The sequence below is a fragment of the Asterias amurensis genome, chromosome 9, assembly GCF_032118995.1.
Source record: "Asterias amurensis chromosome 9, ASM3211899v1".
Taxonomy (NCBI): Eukaryota; Metazoa; Echinodermata; class Asteroidea; order Forcipulatida; family Asteriidae; genus Asterias; species Asterias amurensis.
In genome coordinates, this window is record NC_092656.1 from 11,837,872 (window position 1) to 11,864,190 (window position 26,319).

General features: G+C 38.9%; 1 protein-coding gene across 1 annotated transcript; it reads right to left on the bottom strand.

The window, feature by feature from the left end:
• Positions 1 to 890: 890 nt before the first annotated feature.
• On the bottom strand, positions 891 to 23,769 carry LOC139941821 (putative ammonium transporter 2). Its single transcript, XM_071938442.1, has 10 exons — positions 23,362 to 23,769; positions 21,097 to 21,252; positions 13,199 to 13,309; positions 11,224 to 11,367; positions 9,235 to 9,445; positions 7,812 to 7,948; positions 4,297 to 4,509; positions 3,028 to 3,154; positions 1,999 to 2,413; positions 891 to 1,031 (listed from the first exon to the last, which is right to left on the bottom strand). The coding sequence occupies exons 1-10, from the start codon at positions 23,534 to 23,536 to the stop codon at positions 891 to 893; spliced, it is 1,830 nt and encodes a 609-aa protein (XP_071794543.1). The 5' UTR covers positions 23,537 to 23,769.
• Between the last annotated feature and the right edge of the window lie 2,550 nt (positions 23,770 to 26,319).

The window sequence follows — 26,319 nt, forward strand, 5'->3', positions numbered from 1 at the left end:
CAGCAGACCTACCAGATAAAATACTACTGTTAACTTTTGTGTGAGCACACTACCAAAAATAAATCTACATTGCTGATTTGACACAACCAACATTATTTTAAATAATCGAAAATTGTCACGATTTGGTAAAGTCTACAAACGGTAGTTCACTCTCTTACTTCCTGCAATTGCATATAATGTATTTGACAACAATCTCATCTCGTCGGGGAAAAAAATCAAACACGTTTTCATATTAATTTATACAAATAAATCTGGTAGGTCATAACATAGTGCCTTGTGGTACTCTATCAGTTAATTTAGGGAAGGTATACGTTTAGTAATCACTCCTAAAATTGCTAGCAATAAAAAGTTACTTGCTCACCTTGAATTGGTTGTAACGCTTTTTGAGAATCATTTCACTTTGAACTTGAGAAGATTTTGTATTCCAATTACGGAAAAAAAATTCTACTTGGACTTGACCGCTCCAGATTGTTGACAATATTTCAAACTGTACCACCTTTTCCAATGAAACTTCCTAGGGTAGTTATATTGTATAAAAACTACATCGAACTGTTCCAAAACCCAAAGGTGTACAATGTTGGTCCTAACATCGTGCCCTGTGGTACACCATCAGTAAGTTAACTTGCAAGGTGATAAAAAAAATTAAATTTGTAATCAATTAACAATACTTGTTCTCTCTTAGACCCACTTGAACCCACTTTATACAAAAGTGAGATTAGGGGTATAGAATTCCCAGACCGAATGCGTCTAATCCATTCGGAAACGTAATTTTCAAAAGTACATTCAGTTTTGCAGCTTCAAGCAACGAGATTTCAATCAAAACATCCACAACTGTGATTGTATACACTCGGGTCAAGTTTTAACAAATCAATGTTCTATTTGTTTAATTGCTATACCACGACAGATGTACTGTCGTTTGGTGCAGCAGCTTTAATAACAGTGGAAGGACTTGCATTGCGACTCTCTGATGTGAGTTCTTCAAAGGCAGTGTTATCATTTCCAAGCTGTCTGTCCTCAATTTTCTTTTGGTTCTGTGAAGATAAATAAATCAACCGATCTTAAAAATAAGTGTTAAGCATAAGCAGCATACAGTAAAAGCTCCCCTTTTTAACAACAAGTTTTATGTTTGGAAGTTAGACAGAAACTTCAGTCGTAATGAAACAGTATAAGGACAAAGGGGTAAAGTATGTTCGTAGCCACGGTTATGCTTAAATTCGGTCTCTTAAACGACTGAGAATGTTTCTATTCCCACTGGACTCAGGAAACCTTTTTTTTTTTTTTTTTTTTTTTTTTTTTCACAAGTTCGCCCAAAACAAGGCTTAAAGCCACTCTAGGTAAATTGCTACAAGAAAGAAGAAACATATAAGTGCAGAAACTCAGGAGCTGAAGGTATTAATTGATATTTCTCTTAAAATATGGCAGATCATTCTAGGCTTGCTACTCGGCTGTTGCCGGTGTCCATTTATACTCCTTGGTGGAGAGAAGCATAAAGCATAACGTGCCTTGCTGATAGACACAAGTGTCACGACTGAAGACACGAATTCGAACTCGAATTCTGTATTATAGAGTCTATCACCCAAGACCCCTCGATCGGCCAAGTCACCAAACATTCGCAACTCTAAAAAAAAAAAAAAAAAAATTCTCTTTGACCCTAAAAACTTGTGTCGCATTAAAAAAAGCAGTAACGCAACATTTTGTTTCAAATCAATCAGCGTAGAAGTTATGATAAGTATTGGCGTTGCTGTTGTTGTTGTTGGAGATGTTGTTGCTGATGTTGTTGTTGTTGGAGATGTTGTTGCTGATGTTGCAGCGGTTTTTGTTGATGTTGTTAATATTGTTGTTGTTATTGTTGCTGCTGTAATTGTTGTTTGATGTTTGTTGTTGTTGTTGTTGATGTGGTTGTTGTTGTTGTGTTGTGTTGGATTTGTTATTGTTTGTTTGAATACATATTTTAATAATTAAACAAATAATAATAATACCATAGAGCTATTTGGTTACCTTTGGTGAATCGTTAATAGACAACGTCAAGTCGTCATGAAGCGGATCGCTGTTTCTTGACTTGTCACTTTCCTGCTGATTATACCAGATACTACCGGCCAGTTCCAGTTCTGTCTGGTCTCCACCGGTCTGTGGTGAGAGGTACGAGTGGTTTGTTCCGTTCGTCTCTCCTCGTGTACCCCTCTCGACGGATTTAGCAACGCCAGTCACGGTGGCAACGCTTGGTTTTCGGTTGTAAGATCGCCGGCGACTGGAGGCGCTCCTCAGCCGGACTTCTGATGACGGATGGTCGAAGGGCGAGTCCAGCCCGAGGCTGTGTAGCTCTTTGGTGATTTCAATTTGCTCCTCCTTGCTCAATTGGTTGATCCCATGCTCGGATATGTCGGCACCCAGAATTTCACATTTCAGGGAGCATCTGATTAAAGCAAAAGGAGCAAACTCATAATATGAACAAGTCTTTGTCTTAAAAATCACCCTTAATCTCTGTATTGAAGCCGGAAGTTCTCACCTCCTGCTGATGCTAAACTCTGACTTAATATTGACACCTTACCATTATTGCGTCATCCTTCGGGTGGAACGTACAGTGTTTTGTGTAAATGCAATTAAAGACAGTGGCTGTTAAAGGCAGTGGACACTATTGGTGATTACTCAAAATAATTATTAGCATGAAACCTTACTTGCTAGCGAGTAATGGGGAGAGATTGGTAGTATAAAACATTGTGAGAAACGGCTCCCTCTGAAGTGGAGTAGTTTTTGAGAAAGAAGTAATTTTCCACGAATTTGATTTCGAGACCTCAAGTTTAGAATTTGAGGTCTCGAAATCAAACATCTGAAAGCACACAACTTCATGTGACAAGGGTGTTTTTTCTTTCTTATCTCGCAACTCCAACTACCAATCGAGCTAAAATTTTCACAGGTTTGTTATTTTATGCATATCTTGAGATACAGCAAGTGAGGAGACTGGTCTTTGACAATTACCAATAGTGTCCACTGGCTTTCAACCGAGCTAAATGATTAATTGTGACTCACCTTAGTCCCACCGTTTTGCTGATGATGACGAGTAAAAAAGCGGCAGTCACCAGGGTCCACGAAAACATAGTGACTGCCATCAAGCACTGTACTCCAAGCAGTCTAAAACCACCACCATAAAACAGACCTACGCCACAATATTGAACAAAAAAGGAATTTATTTTATATTATTATTAATTTGTTTTTAAGATTGCATCTGACGTTGGTGCAAGGGGATCTGCTATAGCCTGAAGATCTGAAGTCACACTTCGAGCCCCGTGAATTACGCCAGATATCTGCCATCGTCCATCCCCATCCATAATCACCTTTCACCAACATTTTTGTTCATGGAGAATGAATCAATTCATAGCAACAAATGTACGCTGCTAGCCCAGACGACTGAAAGTGCAGCTGCCAAATTATCACCTCGGACCAATCAACACACTGGTACGGAAAGCATAAGTCATTGCACGTTTATCCATTGAAATCATTGGGTGCGTTCGTTTAGCTTCCCTGGGTCGACCCGGTCTGCCTGCCCCGGTACGTTCGAATAGCTTTGACGGGGCTCACCCGGGTGGGGCCCCAGTGCCCTTCTTGTGGAGGGTCACTTGGGGTGACCTGACTCAGGTGCATGCCGTCACCACGAAAGGGCGAGTGTGATCGTTCGATTAGCTCTTGTCAGGGGCTCACCCGAGTGAGCACCGCGGGGTAGACTCAGGGAAGCTAAACGAACGCACCCATAGTATACAATAAATACGTGGTTCTGGTAAATCAATACCTGTCTTAATCCTTAGTGGATGAGGACAGGGGACCAGTCTACGTATCTACGGACATTTAGATATTGAGAGAGACTTGTATGAATGGGAAGACTTTGGAACGCTAGGTGGCAGCAGACTTACTAGGTAAATTTCCGTTGTTTGCGTTCCGAGCTTGCCCGCATGTGACTTTACCGACAACAATAGATTTACTAGGTAAGCCTGCTGCCACCTAACGTCAAAAAAAAAAAGTCCCACATTACTGTTCCCTCAAGGCAGGAAGTGGTGATACGGCTGTTCGGTGAACATTTTGATCTGTTAAAATATTCTTAACGCTCTAATTAGACCAAACGAGAAAAGCAGATGTTGAAGAAATTTCAATTTTAGATGTGGGAGGAAAACCCACAGAGTCAAGTAGGGACTGGAAACCCAATTCACAAAGTGCCTCCGGTGGGATTCGAGCCGGGGTCCAAGAGGTGGAAGGTGATGGTAGATACCACTACACAAACCTGACCGACCAACCTAACCAAATTACCAGTTTCTTGTGTGAGATTTTCAATTTCGTCCGGTCTCGCGAAGAGTCCAACTGCAGCGAGACTCCAAAATGCCGCCAAAAGATGGACTCCAACAATCCCAACTGGGTCATCAATCTTGAGTTTCTCCAACAGACGAGGAGTGGATACAGCTATACAGCCCCCAACGGCACCAATCACAAAACCTTCCCAGGGCCTGGACAAGGCGCATATTGCTGCGGAAAAAGAAGTGGCTACAATAAGACGTCATTTTAAAGGCAGTGGACACTATTGGTAATTACTCAAAATAATTACTGGCATAAAACCTTTCTTGGTGACGAGTAATGGGGAGAGGTTGATGGTATAAAACATTGTGAGAAACGGCTCCCTCTGAAGTGCCATAGTTTTCGAGAAAGAAGTATTTTTCCACGATTATGATTTCGAGACCTCAAGTTCAGAACTTGAGGTCACGAAATCAGCCATCTATAAACGCACAGAACTTCGTGTGACAAGGGTGTTTTTTCTTTCCTCTCGCAAGTTCGATGACCGATTGACCTCAAATGTTCACAGGTTTGTTATTTTATGCTAATGTTGAGATACACCAACTGTGAAGGCTAGTCTTTGACAATTACCAATGTGTACACTGTCTTTAACTCATGGAACGTGATATTCTTTTTACGTACAATTATTTGTATGTGACTGACCATCACCTTTAGAAAAGAACGGGATCCAATCATTTCACGCAGAAATTAAAAGAGGAAAGCTCAATTTGCCCGGGTTTTGGCCCAGCGAATGATGGTTTTATGAGACCATTTGTCTTTTAGGCCCTATCTTTTTTTTTATTGTACAGGATACATAGTTCGTTGAGTTGTTTGTTCACCTTGTTCATTCGCATGCACATTCATAATGGATGTTCTTTCAGTATAACCATTTTAAAAGCAGTAGACACTATTGGTAATTACTCAAAATAATTATTAGCATAAAACCTTTCTTGGTGACGAGCAATGGGGAGAGGTTGATGGTATAAAACATTGTGAGAAACGGCTCCCTATGAAGTGCCATAGTTTTCGAGAAAGAAGTAATTTTCCATGAATTTGATTTCGAGACCTCAGATTTAGAACTTGAGGTCTCGAAATCAACCATCTATTAAATGCACACAACTTCGTGTGACAAGGGTGTTTTTTCATTCATTATTATCTCGCAAGTTCGATGACCGATATTGAGCTCAAATTTTCACAGGTTTGTTATTTTTATGCATATGTTGAGATACACCAACTGTGAAGGCTAGTCCTTGACAATAAAAAAATTACCAATAGTGTCCACTGCCTTTAAGAGTTTGATAGGTGCCAAAATGCTCAGTTGCAAAAGTGCGTATTTCCCAATTAAAAATGCCAAATATTACTCGCATGCTTGTACGCTATAAATGCTGTCATTGTACATGTACATCTTTTATACTAAGGTTAGACTGTGTACGGTGGCATTCTTAATTATCAACTTAACTAGAAAATAATACAGAATTGGTTTTGTTTTTTGACAAAATTCATTACTCCTAAACAAAGTAGCTACATTTTAACAAAACTAATGTTCAATAAAACGAATTCCTGTTTATATTTGGACGCAAACTAAAAATGGCGAAACAGTCAATGAGGGATTGCATACATTATCGATTGCAAACTCTCAATCGCACGTTTTTACAAAGTAGTTTGGTTCGGGCGCCCTCTGTTGGCAGCTGATTGTAGGAAAGGTGCATGTGAGTAGAACACAGATAATAATTATTTATCCCCGATGCAAATTTAACATCTAAATATTGTCATTCTTCAATGATGTATTAATTGTCAAACTGTAACCGCTGTGTACTTCAAAAGTGGTTTTCCCTTTTGTCACTTTTCGTTAGAAGCAGTGGACACTATTGGTAATTGTCATAGACTAGTTTTCACAGTTGGTGTATCTCAACATATGCACAAAATAACAAACCTGTGAAAATTTGAGCTCAATCGGTGGTCGAATTTGCGAGATAATAATGAAAGAAAAAAACAAAAATTTGTCACACGAATTTGTGTGCTTTCTGATGCTTGATTTCGAGACCTCAAATTCTAAACTTGAGGTCTCGAAATCAAATCCGTGGAAAATTACCTCTTTCTCGAAAACTACGTCACTTCAGAGGGAGCCGTTTCTCACAATGTTTTATACCATCCATCTCTCCCCATTACTTGTAATCAAGAAAGGTTTTATGATGATAAATAGTTTGAGTAATTACCAATAGTGTCCACTGCCTTTAAAGATAGAAGGAACACTAAGTAGCAGACAGTGTGCAGCTAAAACTAACTAATTAAGTGCACTATAGCTACTTAATAGTTACAGCAAGTCAAACTCTCAACATTTCCTGTTCAATCATGTGTATTGGGAGGAACTGTTTGGCTCCACGCAGCTAATGCCCCTCTTGTTTAGCCTCTTTAAAAATTATGAATACATTTGAAAATTATGAAAGGCACAACTTCCGGCTTCTCGCGACTTTGTAACATCAAGATGTAATCAAATTAAGAAACGCAATGAAATCAAACCAACACAATAAGACAACACAGGACTAACCGAAACACAGACAGACATGAAGGAAAAACGAGCTTTTAGGCAAAACGGTGGGGACTTCTTAAATTTAATAAGCATTGCAACTCATCATGCAAATTGGCAAGCCATGCTATTTAACCACAAAAGTTGAATAACTGCATGCGGTAGATAAGAAATGAAAAATAATGTAAGGAGTGAAGACTGGCGCACTTAAAACACGCAATCTTAAAACACGCAAGATGCCGGTGATTGTAAAACGTGTATAAAAGATGACTTGTCGAAGAGAAGGAATTTGGACAAAGAATAGTTTATTAAAAAATAAAAAATAAAAAATAAACACACAAACTCTGGAAAGGGATGTAATAAAATGAATGTTTGACTATTAAGTATGTTTTCTAATACCAGAGCGAAGTTAGACTGTGGTTCGAAAATCCGCATCTAATTACACTTTACCATATCTGGGCATGGTTTGTATGCCTCATCAATTTTATGTACGAAGTATTGAGTGAAATATTGTTCATCCCCTCAAAAAAAAAAATCAAATTCCCCCTACCCTGCCGGTGACACAGTCCAGTCTATGATAATAATGACTTTGTGTCTCCAAGGGCATTGTACTGATAAATAAGAACACATTGAGATCAATACACAATTGCAACTCATGAGAAAACTTTAAAAAACAAACATAAAAAGCACTTTCGAGTTAAAAAAAAAAAAATCCCATCGCATGATTATGAGCTGAAGAGGAGGAAAAAAGGGTAAACAGAACTTTGGACGGATAAAAACATGGTGCATGTTGTAATCAGAGCAAGAAGACTCGAAAATTGAACATAAAAAGAAAACTGTTTCGTTGTGTCATATCTGTAGCTATTAAAATGCTCATTGCACAGGCAAAAAAGGCTGTTTTAAATACAGCATAAATCATAAAATCTTCGACATAATTTGCCGCGTTAAGAAATTTGATTTTTGGAATCACCTGTACTGCCCACGAGAGCTCCCAATACACCGTTGATTAAATAGGAAATGTTAAATTTTCGATCGAGGGTCATCCAGCTGAATGTTAGTCCGACTATGCCCCCTCCTATCGATGACGTCATTGTCGTCATGGCCGACCTACAACGGAGATGGACATGAAATCAAAAGCGGCAAAACAAATCAGAAAGTGCCAAGGGGGACTTCAGAGATGTACACAAGTTCTGTTGTTTTGTGACCTGCAGCTGTGCGCAAACAAACCCGATCTCCTTTTTCCTTTGAGGCCGGTAATTTTGCAACGAAAAATTATCACTCGGGCATTTTTCCACCTTTTATTTGGCAAGATCAAAGCTGAGTACTCGCAACAAAATAGCAGAAACTTCTTGTGCCTTTTGAAGTTTCCCTTAGTATTAAACCTAAAGAAAAATCACCTGTTACTCCAACAAGGCCCCCTAGGACCCCATTATTTAAAAAGCCAATGTCAAATTTGCGTCCGGATGGGCGAAAGATCCAGCTGATCCCTAGACCCATCAACCCTCCTCCGGATGAAGATAACAGTGTGTTAACAGCAGCTCTGGAAAAGTAGTCAGACAGTTTTAAGTTGCTAATAAAAAGGGGTTCGTTATTGGGGAAACTTACACATTAAAATGAGTCATGACAAAGAAATGCGTGTGAACCAAAGCATACAAAATTACAACACATTCAGATTCTAGAAGAATCATAAAGATTATCAGAAATCAGCGTTGGCATAAAAGAGAGTATATGGGGGTGTTGGTGACAACTTTCTTGTTTGAAGGCAGAGGATACCTTGTCAACATTCGAAACACCCGAAGACATAATTCTGAGAAAGATGGGTCTGTACAGGTCTGCACGAAGATGTTTTGGTTCATTCTTAAGTTTCAAATTTTGTTCATTCAAAACGGCCTTGAATGTCACCTTTTGACTGAGAAAGAAATTCTTCAATGGAATGTAAAGACCCTCTACTTGTGACGTCTTGAAAATCTGATCAAGTTTCTGCATGACAAATTTGTCATGTTCCAACCACATATTTTTGTGCATATGAAGAAACCTCCCAGACTTTCATCAATATCTAAAAAACGCTGACATGTTTTTAGATTTTATAGTGTTTTCTTGTTAATTTTGTATTTATCTAGATTTCGTAGGGAATACAACAATCAAACGGCTCCAAAAATTAACAGGGTCAGGGTCAGGGTTGGGGTTAATGTTAAGGATAGGTTTAAGGTTAGGATTAGGGTCAGGATTAGGGTTTGTGTAAGGTGAGGGACTATATTATGAATTGGAAATTGATTCGACACATCACAAAATTGAATTTGACATTCCCCTTGCTCTTAAAAAAAAAAACAGAACGAAATGAGGGAAGTACATTTGTTGCACCATGGTGAATGTTAACATTATCTTTGACTCACCGAGTAGCAAGTTTCCATTTTCCACCAGAGATACCAAACGTACTGCCGCAGTTGAAGCCGAGCCAACCCCACCAAAGCATAAACATCCCCAAGAGGGCGTTGGTCGGGTTACTCATCTCAGGCTCGCCTTTACCTTCAAAGCGCCCTCTACGGGGCTTCAGCATCAGGGTAGCAACTAGACCGGTGGTGCCTCCCACAAGATGAACGGCACCTTTAAGTAAGTTGTGACATGCATTATTAGAGCGTGGGTTCCTCTACCCGCTTCGGGGCCCCATCAGCTTGCTTTTTCGACTGAAGGAAAATGTTTTATTTGAAAACTATTGTCTTTTTGAGAAGTGCTTTTGTTTTCATCTTACCCGAATAGATTGTGTTTACTGAAATTGTTGTTGGGTCGCATCCGGGTTTTTTTCCGATTACAATGAACTGTGTTTTATAAAGAGCGATAAATTGATATTCAGAGCTCTGTGCTGTAGAACTAAATCTTCTTTCATCAAGAAATTAAGTTTTGTTATTATTTTATTTTCTTTAACAAATAGTTTTTCTCACAAAAGTTTAAATACGGCAAACATCAGGTCAGCCACTAGGAGGCTTGGATTTGTCAGTAAACTAGAAAGCATTCTGAACCTTATTCTTTGGGGTTTATTCCAGTCGGGACAAACCACTATACATTAGAGACTTTACTCATGTCTATCATTAGACGTTCCCGTATGTAAAATAACAATAAACCCATTGCCTATCTTTAGATTTAAACCTCTTTTTATGGTTTGATTTTTATCAACAAACAGTGATTTCAAATAATTCAAGTCCACCACGAATTTAGTCCCTTCTGTAAAGAATAACAATAAACTCTTTGACTCTCTTTGGATCTAAAGCTCTATTAATATGGTTTGATTTCGGTCGAAAACTCAAATCTATTATTGTGGTGCGTTAACTTCACATTGCGTTTAATATATTACTTACGAAGAAAAAGAAGAATATCCCTTTTTATGCGAAATAACCTTTGACCTCACTCTGGAACCAAAGTAATCGCTCAGCCAACCGAGATCAATAGCATTACACCTGAGATTCCCAATGATTTGAATTAACATCGATAATTGCTTCACTCTTGGCTATATGCAGCCGTACAATTACCGCGTAACGACCGTCCATTAACTCAAGTTACCAAGGAAGGTTTACCGCATTCTTAACGGCGAAGGTCGGAGGAAATGGGAAAGACTCGAATCAATCCTTCTTAATGTTAAGGTCAATGTGACAACGCACTTTTTGGAAACTAATACAATTGTGTTTTGTGTTATTTGACTTGAATGGTTGAGACTTGTGTTTTGTGTTATTTGACTTGAATGGTTGAGACTCTTGTGGGCTCCTATTGGCGTAGGTCTATGGCAAACGTAGTACGATAATCTAGCCAATGCCTGCCCCTGCAATACTTTGGTTAATACCCACTTGTCACTGCAATATCAATGGGCTACCTACTTGCCCCTGCAATATCAATGGGTTACTTACTTGCCCCTGCAATATTAATGGGTTACCTCCTTGCCCCTGCAATATCAATGGGTTACCTACTTGCCCCTGCAGCGTCAATGGGTTACCTACAATTGCCCCTGCAATATTGATGGGTTACCTCCTTGCCCCTGCAATATCAATGGGTTGCCTACTTTCCCCATACCATGTAAATGGGTTACCTACAATTGCCCCTGCAATATCAATGGGTTACCTACTTGCCCCTGCGATATCAATGGGTTGCCTACTTGCCCCTACAATATCAATGGGTTGCCTACTTGCCCCTACAATATCAATGGGTTGCCAACTTGCCACCATGCAATCAATGGGTTACCTACTTGCCCCTGTAATATCAATGGGTTACCTACTTGCCCCTGCAATATCAATGGGTTACCTCCTTGCCCCTGCAATATCAATGGGTTGCCTACTTGCCCCTGCAATATCAATGGGTTGCCTACTTTCCCCATACAATATCAATGGGTTACCTACTTGCCCCAGCAATGTCAATGCAGCCCATTCTAGCAAAGATGCCTGTTTCTGACCATATCCAGTGAGCTGGGAAACAATACACTAAAGTATTGACGAGCGAGAAGACGCAGTATGCTTCTAGCTTAGTTCTTTCTGCCATCGCACCTGGATATACAAATCACAAACATACAACATAATAATAATAATAATAATCTAAACATTTTTACATAAAAAGGTATCACAACGCTTTACAACAACAATAACAAGCAATCAAAAATTAACATTAAAAAGCAATGAGAAATAAATAAATAGCCTAAGAAGTGAAATAAGTATGAAAAGGGAAAATAAGTGTGAAAACATAAGCACCAACGTTTGCGTTTATGTGTATTTTTACTAGTCACAATGGCATTTTCTTTTAGGCATCTCAAAGCACACATTATTTGTGCGACAATGGTGTTCTTTTCTGCCTTGGGCAGATTTTGTTATTTCATGCATATGTTTGGATACACAAGAGTACTGGCTATTGACAATTACCAAATGTGTCCGGTGCCTCTAACTCCTCCTCTAGTATCAAACCCATAGAAGTAGGTTCCTACATCCTTCTTTAATTTATCTTATGGTGATATACAACTTCAAACCATAGAGCAAACCAAGCATTTCTAACCGCCCATGTCAATTATCTCGAATGTCCACTCAAATAATTTGACACTAGTTTCTCACTTTAGATACGAACCACCACAATTAAATAATACAATTAGCTGATGTATTCCATTGGATAGCGGTCAAGGTTCTGCGAATGCATCATATTCAGATATTCTCTCACTCGGGTTCTCAGGTATTGGAAAAACTAAGCTATTTCTGTTTATCAGCGCAGAGTGAAAGCGATTTCCCGCGCTTTGTCCGATACGCGGGAAATTTTGAAGAGCTTTTCATGCGTGTGATTGTGGTCTTGAATAATATAATACCCTTGACGTATACCACGAAACGAACAAATTATATCCCGTTACAGTATATTCTGTAACTTTGTGTTTCTTTTATTGCTGTGTAGCAAGATGTTGGTGATGTTGTAAACAAAGGGAAATGTTGTTTTTAGTAGGATTTGAATCTTTGCATGATTGAAGTAGATCCAAGAGAGGTATGCGGCAACATCTTGTGAATATCTCTTTTGAATGGTGTTGGTTACGAAAAGAAAAGGTGGTTAACGATTCTGGTTTTGGCCCAACGGTTCAATTTTAAAGTTTTAATTTTATTTTATTTTGTCCACAACATCAAGATCAGTCTACGATGTTTATACATGCATACTTTAGCAAATAATTACTACAATCTACACATAGAAAGAAGATATTCAAGCTTACTTTGAAAAGATACTGCCCGTTGAAAATGAGAAGCATAGCTTTTTAAGTATGGGCCCCAGACAGGGCTGGTTGATCATTGAGCAGGAGCCATAAGAGAACAACGTAATATAGTTAGCAAATTATACGACAAGAGGCATGGGCTCAGAGGGCAAGCTGTGTTTAACCAAGGCGTAAGAACATACCTAAACACAACCAACAGAACCCAAACTACTCAAAAAGAGATATTCACAAGACCGCAAACTTAAAGACACTGGACACTGTTGGTAAGACCAGTAATCTCACTTGGTGTATCTCAACATAGGCATAACATAACCAACCTGTAAAAAATTGAGCTCGATTGGTCGTCGGAGTTGCAAACTAACTATGACAGAAAAAAAAAAAAAAGTTGTGTGCTTCGAGATGCTTGATTTCAAGACCTCAAATTCTAAACTTGAGGTCTCGAAATCAAATTCGTGGAAAATGACTTCTCCCTCGAAAACTACGTCACTTTAGAGGGAGCCGTTTCTTACAATGTTTTATACTTTCAACCTCTCCCCATTACTCGTTATACCAAGTAAGGTTTTATGCTGATACATTTTTTGAGTAATTTAACACCAATAATGTCCACTGCCTTTAAGGGTTTTTAAAGTTTTTTTTATTACCAGAGACGATGGTTGTAGCTGTCGTAGCGAATGAAGCTTGGAAAACAAACTTGGCAAATACCCAGCCCATCTCTTCTGGATCCGTTGAGTCGGTGAAGAAATGACCAACACCTGAGGAAGAAAACAGTGTGTTTATTCTTACTATTTGTTATTTTGTACTCAAAATCGAAGATTAATACAAAACAAGCAGCATGGCACTAACTGAATTAACTAAATAACTCTTCTTTTTTTTAAGCGTATTAAACCACGATTGCACTTACAGGCAATTAAGGGTAAACAAAAATATAGGGTATTAAACAAATGATTTAAATTAAAAGTAAATACCGTAAACTGCATTATTTTTATATTTAAAAAGTGCATTTAAAAAACATACAACGTGAACTTACTGTAGAAAACTCAACATGTTAAAATGAAAAGGAATTATATAACAAATAACAATTTGAAAACAATTAGATAAATAAGTTTTAACAACATAACAAAACAAAACAAAAACAGAAAGAAAATAGCAAATCAGTCTTTTTCGATTCAAAGTAACGTGTTCTTCCCATTTTACGCTAGGTTTAGTATTTTTTAGGGGTTGAATGTTGTTTTGACCAAACATTTTGAGTTGTTTTTAAATTCCCTTCGCCTAATCCATGGCAGTAATCAACACGAGGTTGCTGGCTCCAATCATGTCATCAATTAAAGAGACCTGGCCTGTTTTAATTTGAGTCGCCAGTCATTAAACGACCAAGTCGTGATTTTTGCAACCAAGCGGCAAGTGAACACAATTTGGAATTGACGACATCGTCTTCCATTTCGCGCCTAAAAAATTACGTTCGTTCCAGAGGACAGCAACTCAATTGAAGAACTATTTTGAGTCGAGGCCTTTCACACCAGTACTTCATTTACTAACCTAAGCATTCGCCACGTACTGCGACCCACTTATTTTATCATTACACAACATCAGTGACAACGCTGAAATACAAAATGTTTACTCGTTTTGTTCAACAATAAACACTCCGGGTCAGAACTGACTCGTATTATATGTTTCAGTGCGACTCAACCCATTATTATCTGGGTCGGGTTGACCCGAAATATATTTCTATATGACACAGAAATAGATCAAACTGTCACGGAGTCTTTGCATAAAGTCCATTCTTTTTACCACTCTTCGTAATGAACCTGGCACAAAAATATGGTCAGAACCCCCAAGATCCGGAATTCGGTAATCTGACCGGAGAACTCTTAGAGTGAACCACAGAAGAACGTCATTGCTGTAGTTAGTATACGTGGTGTCAACTGATGTTGTTATAGGTTTTCTCGGTCAATTTCGGAAAATGAGCAGCCAGTTTAACCACCAGCTTAATCTATTTGGCACAAAATTGAATGCTATCTGAAAAGGGTCATTCTATTTCGTTTTAAGACTAGTCAAAATTAATGTATATTACGTTATTCGATTTAACAAAATAATCATTCAATTTAACAATTCATCAAAACAGCATTCAAATTCACAGACGCTTCTTGAGGCCTGTGTGTCACGAAAAAGAATGACGATACGCTAAATTGAACAGAGTGCTAAGGGAATTTGACTCGACTCAAACCATAATTGAACGGCCGAATTCTGAATTTGAAACGCATTAACAACTGGAGAGGCAAAACACTTCGAACGCATGAAAATGAAATTGACTGCTCTTTTGCCGAATTTGACCGAGAAAACCTATATTATTTTAATGTCGACACCATTATTATTATGAGTCGCTATACAGAATCTGGTCATGACTTTAAGACCGTGTCCGAAACATAGGTCGGAACATAATTTGCGTTGTCTTAGAAACCATAGCCTTGCTCAAGGCAGTCGCATTATTCGCTCCGAAAAGACGCAGCTGTAAACCCACCCGCCGTATACCCTGTGCATGGTGTGTGCGATCAAACCGAATGACCCACCCGTATACACACTGTCACATCGCACGAATACTGTTCACACAAGTCATCGCACTCGTACACCACTAACCGCATGCGGAGGCCGTAAGGCCGGCAGCCTTGTCGGGTCTGTATCTTCCCGTTTTAATGTGTTGTATTGAAAAAATTCCAATAGTGGACGAATTTGGGGGGGGGGGGGCTCTAGGATATGTATATCGTTCGTCAGACCTATCAGACAACACAGGATGTGAGGCAAATGAATTATTCATTTTGACGTCCAATCACACACGCCTATCATGCTCGCTGAGCGTCCGTGGTGGTGGTGTGTGATGATGTAGACATGTCTCATCTTTCGCGGGCATTATGGTAATGAGCTGACCGTGGGAACTCTTCGCTTATTATAGTAATGAGGTCAGTGGCTTCAACACAGACCCTACAAGGCTGTCGGCCTGACGGCCTCCGCATGCGGATAGTGTACGGGGGCATCGTGTCGTGCGATGTTACGCACAGTGAATACGGGTGGGTCTGTCCTTACTCTATGGTTTTACGCACAGTGAATACGGGTGGGTTTTTATACAGCGGCGGTCTTTTTTCGGAGTGAATAATTCGACTGCCTTGAGCAAGGCTATAGAAACCACCACATACAACGCTGAAGACTCTGTACATTATTACCTAACCGTACCTTGGTTACCGCAAAAAATACTCTATTGTATTCAAAGCATGCAAAGTTTCATGTCGTACTTTTGTTCATAGTGTTACTGGCAAACCTTCTAGATTGTATTTTCACATGAAAAGTTTGAAAACATACTCATGAGCATGATGTTACTGAAAACCTTAAGTCGACACCTTGCTCAATTGATATCCTATATCATGATGACGTTACAACAAACGATACTTAGATTGTTTTTCAATCATGGATCGTTTTAAAGGCAGTAGACACTATTGATAATTACAACAACAAAAATATCTATTAAACCTTTCTTGATTACGAGTAATTGGGAGAGGTTAATAAGTATAAAACGTTGTGAGAAACAGCTCCCTCTGAAGTGACGTTTTTTTCGAGAAAGAATTAATTTTCCACGAATTTGATTTCGAGACCTCAGATTAAGAATTCGAGACACTGCTTCCTGCTCTACCGGCTAGGCTTCGAATCGATGATACCCAGGCCTACATTCGTATGGACTGGCAAAGGGGTAACCCTGTTTCAGCCCTAGGAGTAGCAATGACTTCTCGAAAAAATAATTGTAGTCCACACCTAGAAGTGGCCTTCAGGCCTTGTGTGTCTGGCGACTTGCATTAAAAAAAAAAAAAAAATTTGCAAATCCTAATCATGATTGTATTTCTGTTAACCATATAGCAATTCAACCAAGCACAGTTTGAAAATCCTACTCAAAATTAACATGGTGTAACATAGAGTAGAGCTTGTCTCCACCTTGTCTCCACCGTAAAACATTTCAAATCATGTTCATGTACTTTGGGCCTATACACCTTGGTGTGACTGCAAACCTTAATTGTTTTTTAGTTTTTCGTTTTTTTTACTGCAAACCTTAATTGGATCTCCACCAGTAACTGCAAACCTTAATTGGATCTCCACCATGCCTAATGGAATTGTTGTTGTTCGTTACATAATCCAGCCTTAATTGGGTTCCTTGTCTTCGAGGCTCTTTAAGAAATGGCCAGCGACAAAACAAAGCGATTGTAATTTTGTTTGCATCATAGCGTTTTAATTACAGGATCAATTGCGGCGGTTAAACAGAGTGTTTTCACATGATTAGAGTGAGCGGAATAAGTCTAAGCTAGGAAGTGTTGTTGCTCCGTGATTAACTCTTCTTTTTTTCGTGTTGACCATTTTTGTTGTTAAAAGGTAATTTAATTCGAGCCCATATCTTTAATATAGATGTGAGGAGTGAATGCATACCCCCCCCCCAAGAAAAAATAATAATAAATAAATCGTTTGAGTTTTAACTTGATGACGTTGCCTTTCTTGTGGTTAAGTGCCTTCGCCAAAATACCATCCTTTGTCATTTTTGCGAGGTTCTAATCTAAACCAACTACGTTTTGATTATCATTAGATTAACATGTCCAAGTTAGCGTACGCAGGCAGACCCTTTAAAATAGAGAAAGGAATGTTCCTTATGGTCGAATGTTTTACTTAATTCCTTTAAAGGATCGGGTACTTTTTCAAAATGTCCACAGATTTACATTAAACTTACAGGGTTTGAAGATAATGATAGTGGAAAGCTTCCCTTCGAATATTACTAACTATGGTTGTGTAGTTTTTTGAGAAATGAGTAAAACAATTCACAAAATAATGTTGGTCTCATGAGACCGAAATGATTTTAGCATGTAAAATCCCCTTAACCAGTTATGATATTATACCAAAACCATAGCATAACTGGTTAATACGTTTTTACATGCTAAAACTGAGACAAAAATTATTGCTTTTACTCATTTCTCAAAAACTACAGCGCCTCAGTAAGTAAAATTTCAAGGGAAGCTTTCTACTAACATAATCTTCAAACTGTGTAAGTTGAATGTAAATCTGTGGACATTGTGTTTTTTGTTAGAAAAACTACATAAAAAATATACCCTTTAATAGGACAGTTTCACCCGTTTTCACAATTGGTGAATAGTTGTAACCATCGTGCCATTCGTGCAAAATACTGGGGAGATTTTGCCCAAAGGTGCGCACCAAAAGGGTATTCGTACCCACGACGAATGGCGCGCACCTTTGGCATTTATAATAATAAACAATAATAATAATAAAATTTTATAAAGCGCTGGTATCTGACCAACAAAAAACTATTCACTACACTATACTGACGTCAATGGCGCCATAAACCATATTTGTTAACTGAGGATGCATTGTTATAGTTGACTCCCCTATGGCGTAGCTAGGCAACATGTGTTGTATATGAGACAATATATTTCTGAATCTTGGCTATAGACGTCGTTGTCACAATCATTCCATCCAATCAAGAAAATTATTGAGACAAAAAAGAAGAGTATGAATATTAAATTGTAGAATTACTCCCCTTGGTCTCGCAGGCAGAAAAGTAGTAACGTTTTCTGTGGATTTGAAGTAGAACCCTTTGTCATAGTAAATACTATGCAGTATTGAAAATAAACCCTAAAGATTTTTTTTTTTATATTTACATTTCGTCCGAAAAGTAACGACTAAGTAGACTTTATGCGCAATGTTGAAAGCGACCTCAAATCAAGGATTTCCAAGTTTGCCGTTTTATCTCCTGTGTATTGTGATTTTTTTTTCGTGGATATCTAGTAATTTCCCGAACGTCTTTGGGCGAAATGCTGCGCTAAGTACAAGAGCAAACAATTACACTTAAAGGCGAATGAAACCATGGTACTGAGTGAGCGTGTTTTAGTTGACCTCATGTGGGACAGAGTAGAGCTAAAACAGACCTGCCCCCGATCCAGTTATCGAATGTTAAAACCCCTTATTCCCGAATCTACTCTAAAACAGCAGACCAATTTCCTTCAGAACTAAGAAATTGAAATAAGAAGGACGAACTCTTATCAAACCAAAGATTCACAAGTAGAGGTAGATGTCACATTGTTTTAAGGGCATTCGCAAAAGGGTACACTTTGGGGGTTTGGCGGAGCTCCGTTCTCCATCAATGGGCCCAGCTGATTGCGTAGCTGATCAAAATATCCTGGATACATTATGCGAATTGGTTTTTCATTTCTTTATTAGACAGGTCCCTTTTTAGTAGTATTCATTAACAGTTCCAGTGATAGGCCTATTTGAAAATCTGTGAAAATTTGAGCTCAATCGGTCATCGAACTTGCGAGATAATAATGAAAGAAAAAACACCCTTATCACACGAAGTTGTGTGCGTTTAGATGGTTGATTTCCAGACCTCAAGTTCTAAACTTGAGGTATCGAAATCAAATTCGTGGAAAATTACTTCTTTCTCGAAAACTATGGCACTTCAGAGGGAGCCGTTTCTCACAATGTTTTATACCATCAACCTCTCCCCATTACTCGTCACCAAATAAAACTTTTTATGCTAGTAATTATTTTGAGTAATTACCAATAGTGTCCACTGCCTTTAAGTTAAAGGAACACGTTGCCTTGGATCGGACGAGTTGGTCAAAACAAAAGCGTTTGTAACCGTTTTTTATATACTGCTAACGGTTGGAAAGATTTTTTAAAAGTAGAATACAATGATCCACACAAGTTTGCCTCGAAATTGCGTGGTTTTCTTTCTACTGTGCGAACTAACACGGTCGGCCATTTATGGGAGTCAAAACTTTGACCCCCAGAAATGGCCGACGTGTTAGTCGACGAGGTAAAAAGAAAACCACGCAATTTTGAGGCATGTTTGTGTGGATCATTGTATTCTACTTTTACAACATCTTTCTACCCATATGCATTTTATTAAAAACGGTTACAAACGCTTTTCAAAGACCAACTCGACCGATCCAAGGCAATGTGTTCCTTTAAGTTCGTCAGGATTGCTGAAACGGTTCGTTTTCCAAATCCAAAAATAATGCTAATGCAAACGTCGGCCCTCATCCGCTCGGACGTTCGTGTCTTTCTTTGCGCTCTATGCCTACCGTTAGTCGTGTCCGGGGCAAGTTAAAGTCAACCAGCCTAAATATCTCGTTAGCAAAGCATACGAGACGAGGGGGGATCTTACCTCGACTGGGTACGAGGTTGCAAGTAAATTCATCGATTATCTCACTTAAATTTATATGAGTTAGTACAAAAAAGCATGAAATATTATACAGAATGGCATGTACACATTGTTGACCGTGAAGCGGTTATGATCAGAACTGAGTGATAAGCAGCCAGACAACAGGCTATCAAGTTCAGCAAATGATGCATTAGTGTGATTGCTACTTGTATAACATACTGTATATTATACCCTTTACTGAATTCGACTGACTAATTTCTGACGTAAAAAAACCGCAACACTGAAAGGCTAATTTAATTTACAGCATGAGAGTAAAAACTCTTGCGAAAACTTGGTGGAAAACTAATTCGTCCGTACCCAGGAGCTAGTACGGGTCATTACCGTTGCCAAAAAATGTTTCCAAGGGAAGCGCCTTCACCAGATTTAAATTAATAGTGACGTCATGTCACTTGCATCCCCCTGTCCTCCCAACGTAGGGGAACGACACATTGATAATGAGTGCTGAATCCGTCGGGACATCGTTAAAGCCAGTGGACACTATTGGTAATTGTCAAAGACTAGCCTTCACAGTTGGTGTATCTCAACATATGCATAAAATAACAAACCTGTGAAAATTTGAGCCCAATCGGTCATCGAACTTGCGAGATAACTATGAAAGACAAAAACACCCTTGTCACACAAAGTTGTGTGCATTTAGATGGTTGATTTCGAGACCTCAAGCTCTAAATCTGAGGTCTCGAAATCAAATTCGTGGAAAATTATTTCTTTCTCGAAAACTACGGCACTTCAGAAGGAGCCGTTTCTCACAATGTTTTATACCATCAACCTCTACCCATTACTCTTCACCAAAAAAACGTTTTATGCTATTACCAATAGTGTCCACTGCATGTAAGTTAAGTCCGTTGTGATGGCTGAAACGGTTCGTTTTCCAAAGCCAAAAATAATGCTAATGCAAACGTTGTTTAAGAAGTAACATGTACATTATGTTTGGTTTGCGGTAACACCATGTATGTATCTACTTGCCAGGTAGAGTGGTTCTCAGGGAACACTTTCGTTATTCTACTACCGCGGCGTAGATTTATCTGATGTACTCCGCGGTAGTAAAATAAAGAAAGAAAGACAGTTCTCGAGAAACAAACTCTATCTGGCATCCCGCAGACCAAATAATATATTGATACCTCACCATGCAATGCCTCAAATCCTATATAAAATTTTACATTATTTTTTTGGATTTTGAAAACGATCTCAACAATTATTTTGGAGATTCAAAATACTGTGCGCCTCATAAATGTTATGTTATTTTTGATTGTTATTAAATACCATCAATAAACTTACCGCAGAAAGCGTTGGTACCCGGCCCTGTTCCAAAGCTGAAGCCATAACCAAACATCCAATACGTGAGACCACCGAAGATGACATCTACAGCATTCTTTACCATGATGTTGACTTCATTCTTTCGGGATACCATGCCGGATTCGAGAAGACCAAAACCTGCAATCGTTTGAGATTTCATTTTATTTTTTTGAATATGATTTCATATACTGCACAATATTAAAGGATTTGGGTACTTTTTCAAAATGTCCATAGATTTACATTAAACTTACAGGGTTTGAAGATAATGATAGTGGAAATCTTCCCTTCAAATCTTACTTACTGAGATGCTGTAGTTTTTGATAAATTAGTAAAACAATGTCATGAAAATACGTTTGTTAAAATGATTAAAATATTTTTCGTCTCATGAGACGAAAATTATTTTCATGGCATTGTTTTACTCAATTCCCCAAAACTACAGCGCCTCAGCACGTATTATTTTCAGGGAAGCTTTTACTATCACTATCTTCAAACTGTGTAAGTTTAGTGTAAATCTGTGGACATTGTGTTTTTTGTCCTACAAAAGTTACATAGACCCTTTAAGGCTTATCTAAGATTATGACTCTTTTATTGAACCATCAATCGTAAAATTTTACTCATATAAACAATTGCGTATAAGTAGTTACAAAGTGTGTCATGAAATTATCTTACAGTGTAAAGACTGTTTGGGGAACAGAATAATACCTTGGCGGCTGAATTACGATTAAACTTTCTTTCCTTGTCTTCCAACCCGGACCCCAGTTCTAATCCAACCAGCGACACTACATGTAGTTTCAACCCCTACCCTTGAACAGTTTCATCAGGCTGTTAAGCAAAAAAAAAAAACTGCTTAAAAAATATTCTTGCTTAAATAAGAGTGGAGCACCGGTCGCAATAATGTATGCTTTATGGATTGATGGCTGATAATCTCTTTCCGCTAAGCAAGGCTTTTCTGTGTTAAGCAAGTTTGTGTGTTTAGCTTCTGAAATTGGGCCCTGTGTCGTTGGGTTTCCGTTAAGTAATTCTGTTGGGTTTTCCCCCAATGTATACAACTGATACAGCTTTCTTTGTCTTCTTTCCAAAGGGTTATTGGCTATTACTACGTTGGCGCTTATGTAAATTATTGGCTTCACAGTAAAAGTTAATAAAATGTTATGATACAAACTGTGGCTGCTTCGAGTGATATGGTTAAAACTACGACTCCCGAGGTGATCACCGGAGCGTCATAAACCGGTCCGGGGATCACCGAGGGAGACGTAGTGTTAACCATAGCGCGAGTTAAAACAGTTTGTTTAATAACACCCCAACACATAACGTATACACGTAACGCTCGTACGCGCGTTTCAGATACACAGATGCACGACTGATTGGGTTGAGGTGGGAATAAAGACGTCTGGGTACTGCACGCCGTGTGATTGTCTCCGGACTACTACACGGCATAAGACGACTATCACACGGCAAACGATGCACTATCGAATGGCCGCTGCCTAGTAAAACTAAGACATATCATGTGACTCGCTCTTAACCCAAAATAATGCAGAATATTTGTAATATGAAGTTATAAAAACATATAACACACTCTGAACCCGTAAAGTACTTGTTAAATTCAACAATATTCGATTGCCAAATTTCTATGCAATCTAGTTCAACGATTTCTTGTTGAAGGGATCTTTTTAATAAATGGGTCGATACTGTATTACAGAGTGCACATGTAAATAATAGAGTATAAATTTGCCCTACAAAAAGTCTCGAGCGAAAACTGTAGTTTTAAACATTCTAAAAAATATTAAAAACTAAATTTGATTTTAATTTTTTGAAATGTGTTATGACTGGAAAGAACAAAAAGGCTTTTGCTTTGATTGTGGTACTCCGCCGTTTGAGCTTGAAATTCTGTCGCAAGAATAGCTTTATTATAATTTGTGAATTGAACGATTTCCACATAAAATATAAATATACATATCTTAACCGACACAAAAATAATTTGATAAGTAAATTTTCAGTGCGCAAATTTAAATTTATAATTAATTTAGTATTATCTGGAACTAGAACTGTTCATAAAAACAAGGTGATGCTATTTAAGAAAAGTGTCGCTTATATAGAACACAAAATTCCATGTCAAGCTCATTAATATTGCTTTGGAAAGCAAGATTTGTTTTATTCCTGGTCTTCGGCAAAATTTATAAATAAAGTGTGTTTTCATAAAGCTTATGAAAGAGTCGATATTTGTATTATCTATCAAGACAATCTCACCGGACTGCATAGTGAAGATGACGAAAGCACTGGTTAAGATCCAAGTGGCATCATCCCAGCTATTGACTTCTTCACCGGTCATGTTCCTCCTCGATGTCTCATTGATACCGCACACCATCATGGTGTCGTTCCAGGAAGTCCCATTGATGCAGATCGATGTCGTGGTTGTTTCCATGTTGGACAAGGAAGTTAACAAACACCTGGAGATCTCGTAGACCTGGTCAAGGAGGTACACTGAAGACCTCTTTAGGCTTTTAACGACGAAGGAGACAGTTCACATCTAAACACGGTTAATAATATCTGTTGTTCTACATCCAGTGCGAGTCACAACACCGTACATTTCGTTTGTTAGATTTGAAGGGTGTAAGCAACAAACGACGGCGACTACAGGAGCAAGATTGAGTTGTGTGTGATACCCTGAAAGCAAATGGTACCACTTGCCCGTCAATAGTCAATACACAGTTAAACTTTGAGTATTTAAGGCACTGGTACACCCGTTTGATACCTAAGAAATGATCAGAATGGTCTTATAGCATACCCGCGTATTACACCTCGGCAATAACATTTTATACATTATTCAAAGGCAATGGGTTATGCGCCACAAACACGCCTCTCGTGGTGATGATGCATGACGTCACCATTGTGAAGCGCAAATGAGACTTTTGTGGCTCAAGATTCGGTGCCGCAGTGGTAGGAGATTCTGTTCCGTACAGCGAGCTGTGTACACACCAAAGACATAAAATACCTACACACCCTCTTCTTATATCGCCCTCTTTCGAATCAACTTCATCCAGTCATACTTTCCCACAATTACAGTGCGTTGTCATGAGTGAGAAGGAATTTAAAAACAAAACAATTTGCATCTGGAACTAATTTGCATCTGGAACTAAAAAATACTGCTCAAGATTAAGTGCTTGGAATAATGTTTACTGTAACTTTCAAAACAAGTTCCGATGCGTCACAGTGTGAGCAACCCATCTGTTTCATTTTTAACCAGCTGATTGTTCGTGGTATGCTTGTTGTTGCCAAATATAGATAATTAAATGTGTTTATGTAGCCGTTATACAATTTAACGATTGCATGGTTTGGATAAAGGGGAGAAACCATAAACAAAACTTGCGGGTACACCCATTTGTGAAGACAGCAAAAGTATACTGTTCAAAACGTCCAGACAACACCTGGCTCTTGTAAGGAGCCAACACTCCCACACAAAAGAGATGGTTGTACCCGCACATTTACTGGTTACGTAAGTGTCTTCCTAAATGGTATGATTGACGGTGTGTCAGGACTTGCAGGAGATTCTGTCCAACCCATATGCAATAATGTCCGCCGGACGAATTTGCATATGCAATCGTGCCCGCCCGGACGCTGCTGGATAATGCAAAATGTTTCCACTCGGACACATGTGCATATGCAGTTGTGTGCGCCCTCATGCAAAACCGTTCTTGCAGTAAATTAAACGCCCTTGTTCGACGGAACACGTTCGCCTTTCTCTTACAAGCTATAAAGTGCGTGTCATGAATGACATGGGAAATGTTCGGCCGTTGTGTATTTTGCTACAATCATAAAAATACGCGAATATCCATGCTGCATATACGTAGGTTCAGTGCGTGCACGCTCGCTTACGCGCGCACATGGCATGAACAGTCTTGTACATGTCCACCGGACGTTTTTTGCATAGCCCCGGACACGATTGAATATGCAAAAGTGTCCGGAGCGGACAGTATTGAATGGCGGACACAATTGCATCTGATACCGGCACACTCCTAATCCAACCGACTGAGCAGTGTTCACATGAGCATTGTTGAATGACACCCCCCCCCCCCCCCCCCCCCCCCTCTAGGACGTGTGGTATGGACCAGCCATAGGCCTATGAGCTGACCATTAGTGTGTTAAGATGTGGTAAATAAAATTTACAAAAAATAACATAATATAAAAAGTCAGCTGGTGGCCGGCCCTCACGCGACTGTGCTCTAAAATGTGCGAATACCTAATTGCCCGTGTCTGGGGATTACACACGTCAAGCAGTTGATTGGAACGAATTCAAATCTTAAAGCTTTGCCGAAAGCTCTGACATGTTTCAAGGTTACGGAAATATTAGCGCTTTGCGCAATATTGTGATGATTATTATTATTGCATCTAGGATTAAATTAATTTTTGTTTCTTATGAACGATCCCTGTTAAGAGACGCGCAGTGTCGTTTCCGGATGAATTACTTCGGAAGTGGCTATGGTCACAACGCCTAATGGGCATGTGCTCGTTAAAACCTACCTGCGTTTTGTGTGATTCATGCAGTGTTAGAGTGTGTAATTGCTCTTCGACTATAACCTTATAAATCTGTCTCCTTTAAAGACACTAGACACTATTGGTAATTATCAAAGACCAGTCTCTTCACTTGGTGTATCTCAATATGTGCGTAAAATAACAAACCTTTGGAAATTTGAGCTCAATTTGGTCGTCGAAGTTGCGAGATATAACTATGAAAGACAAAACACCCTTGTCACACGAAGTTGTGTGCTTTCAGATGCTTGATTTCGGGACCTCAAATTCTAAATTTGAGGTCTCGAAATCAAATTCGTGAAGAATTACTTCTTTCTCGAAAACTATGTAACTTCAGAGGGAGCCGTTTCTCACAATGTTTTGTACTGTCAACAGCTCCCCATTACTTGTTACCAAGTAAGGTTTTATGCTAATAATTACTTTGAATACCAATAGTGTCCACTGCCTTTGTACCATCGTTATACAAAACAGGCTAATGCTAAAAGCCAGATACTGTGAATGATGTTACCAATAGTGTCTTTTTCGTTGGTGCAAGTAAGAAGTCATGCAGCCAATTCTGTAGAGTGTAGGCATTTATCAAACCCAAGTTTAGATAGCTCAGTTGGTAGAGCGCCCTCCATATACGACGACATGTGAACAAACTTCTTCTGATATCGCCCTCTATTGAATCAATCATTT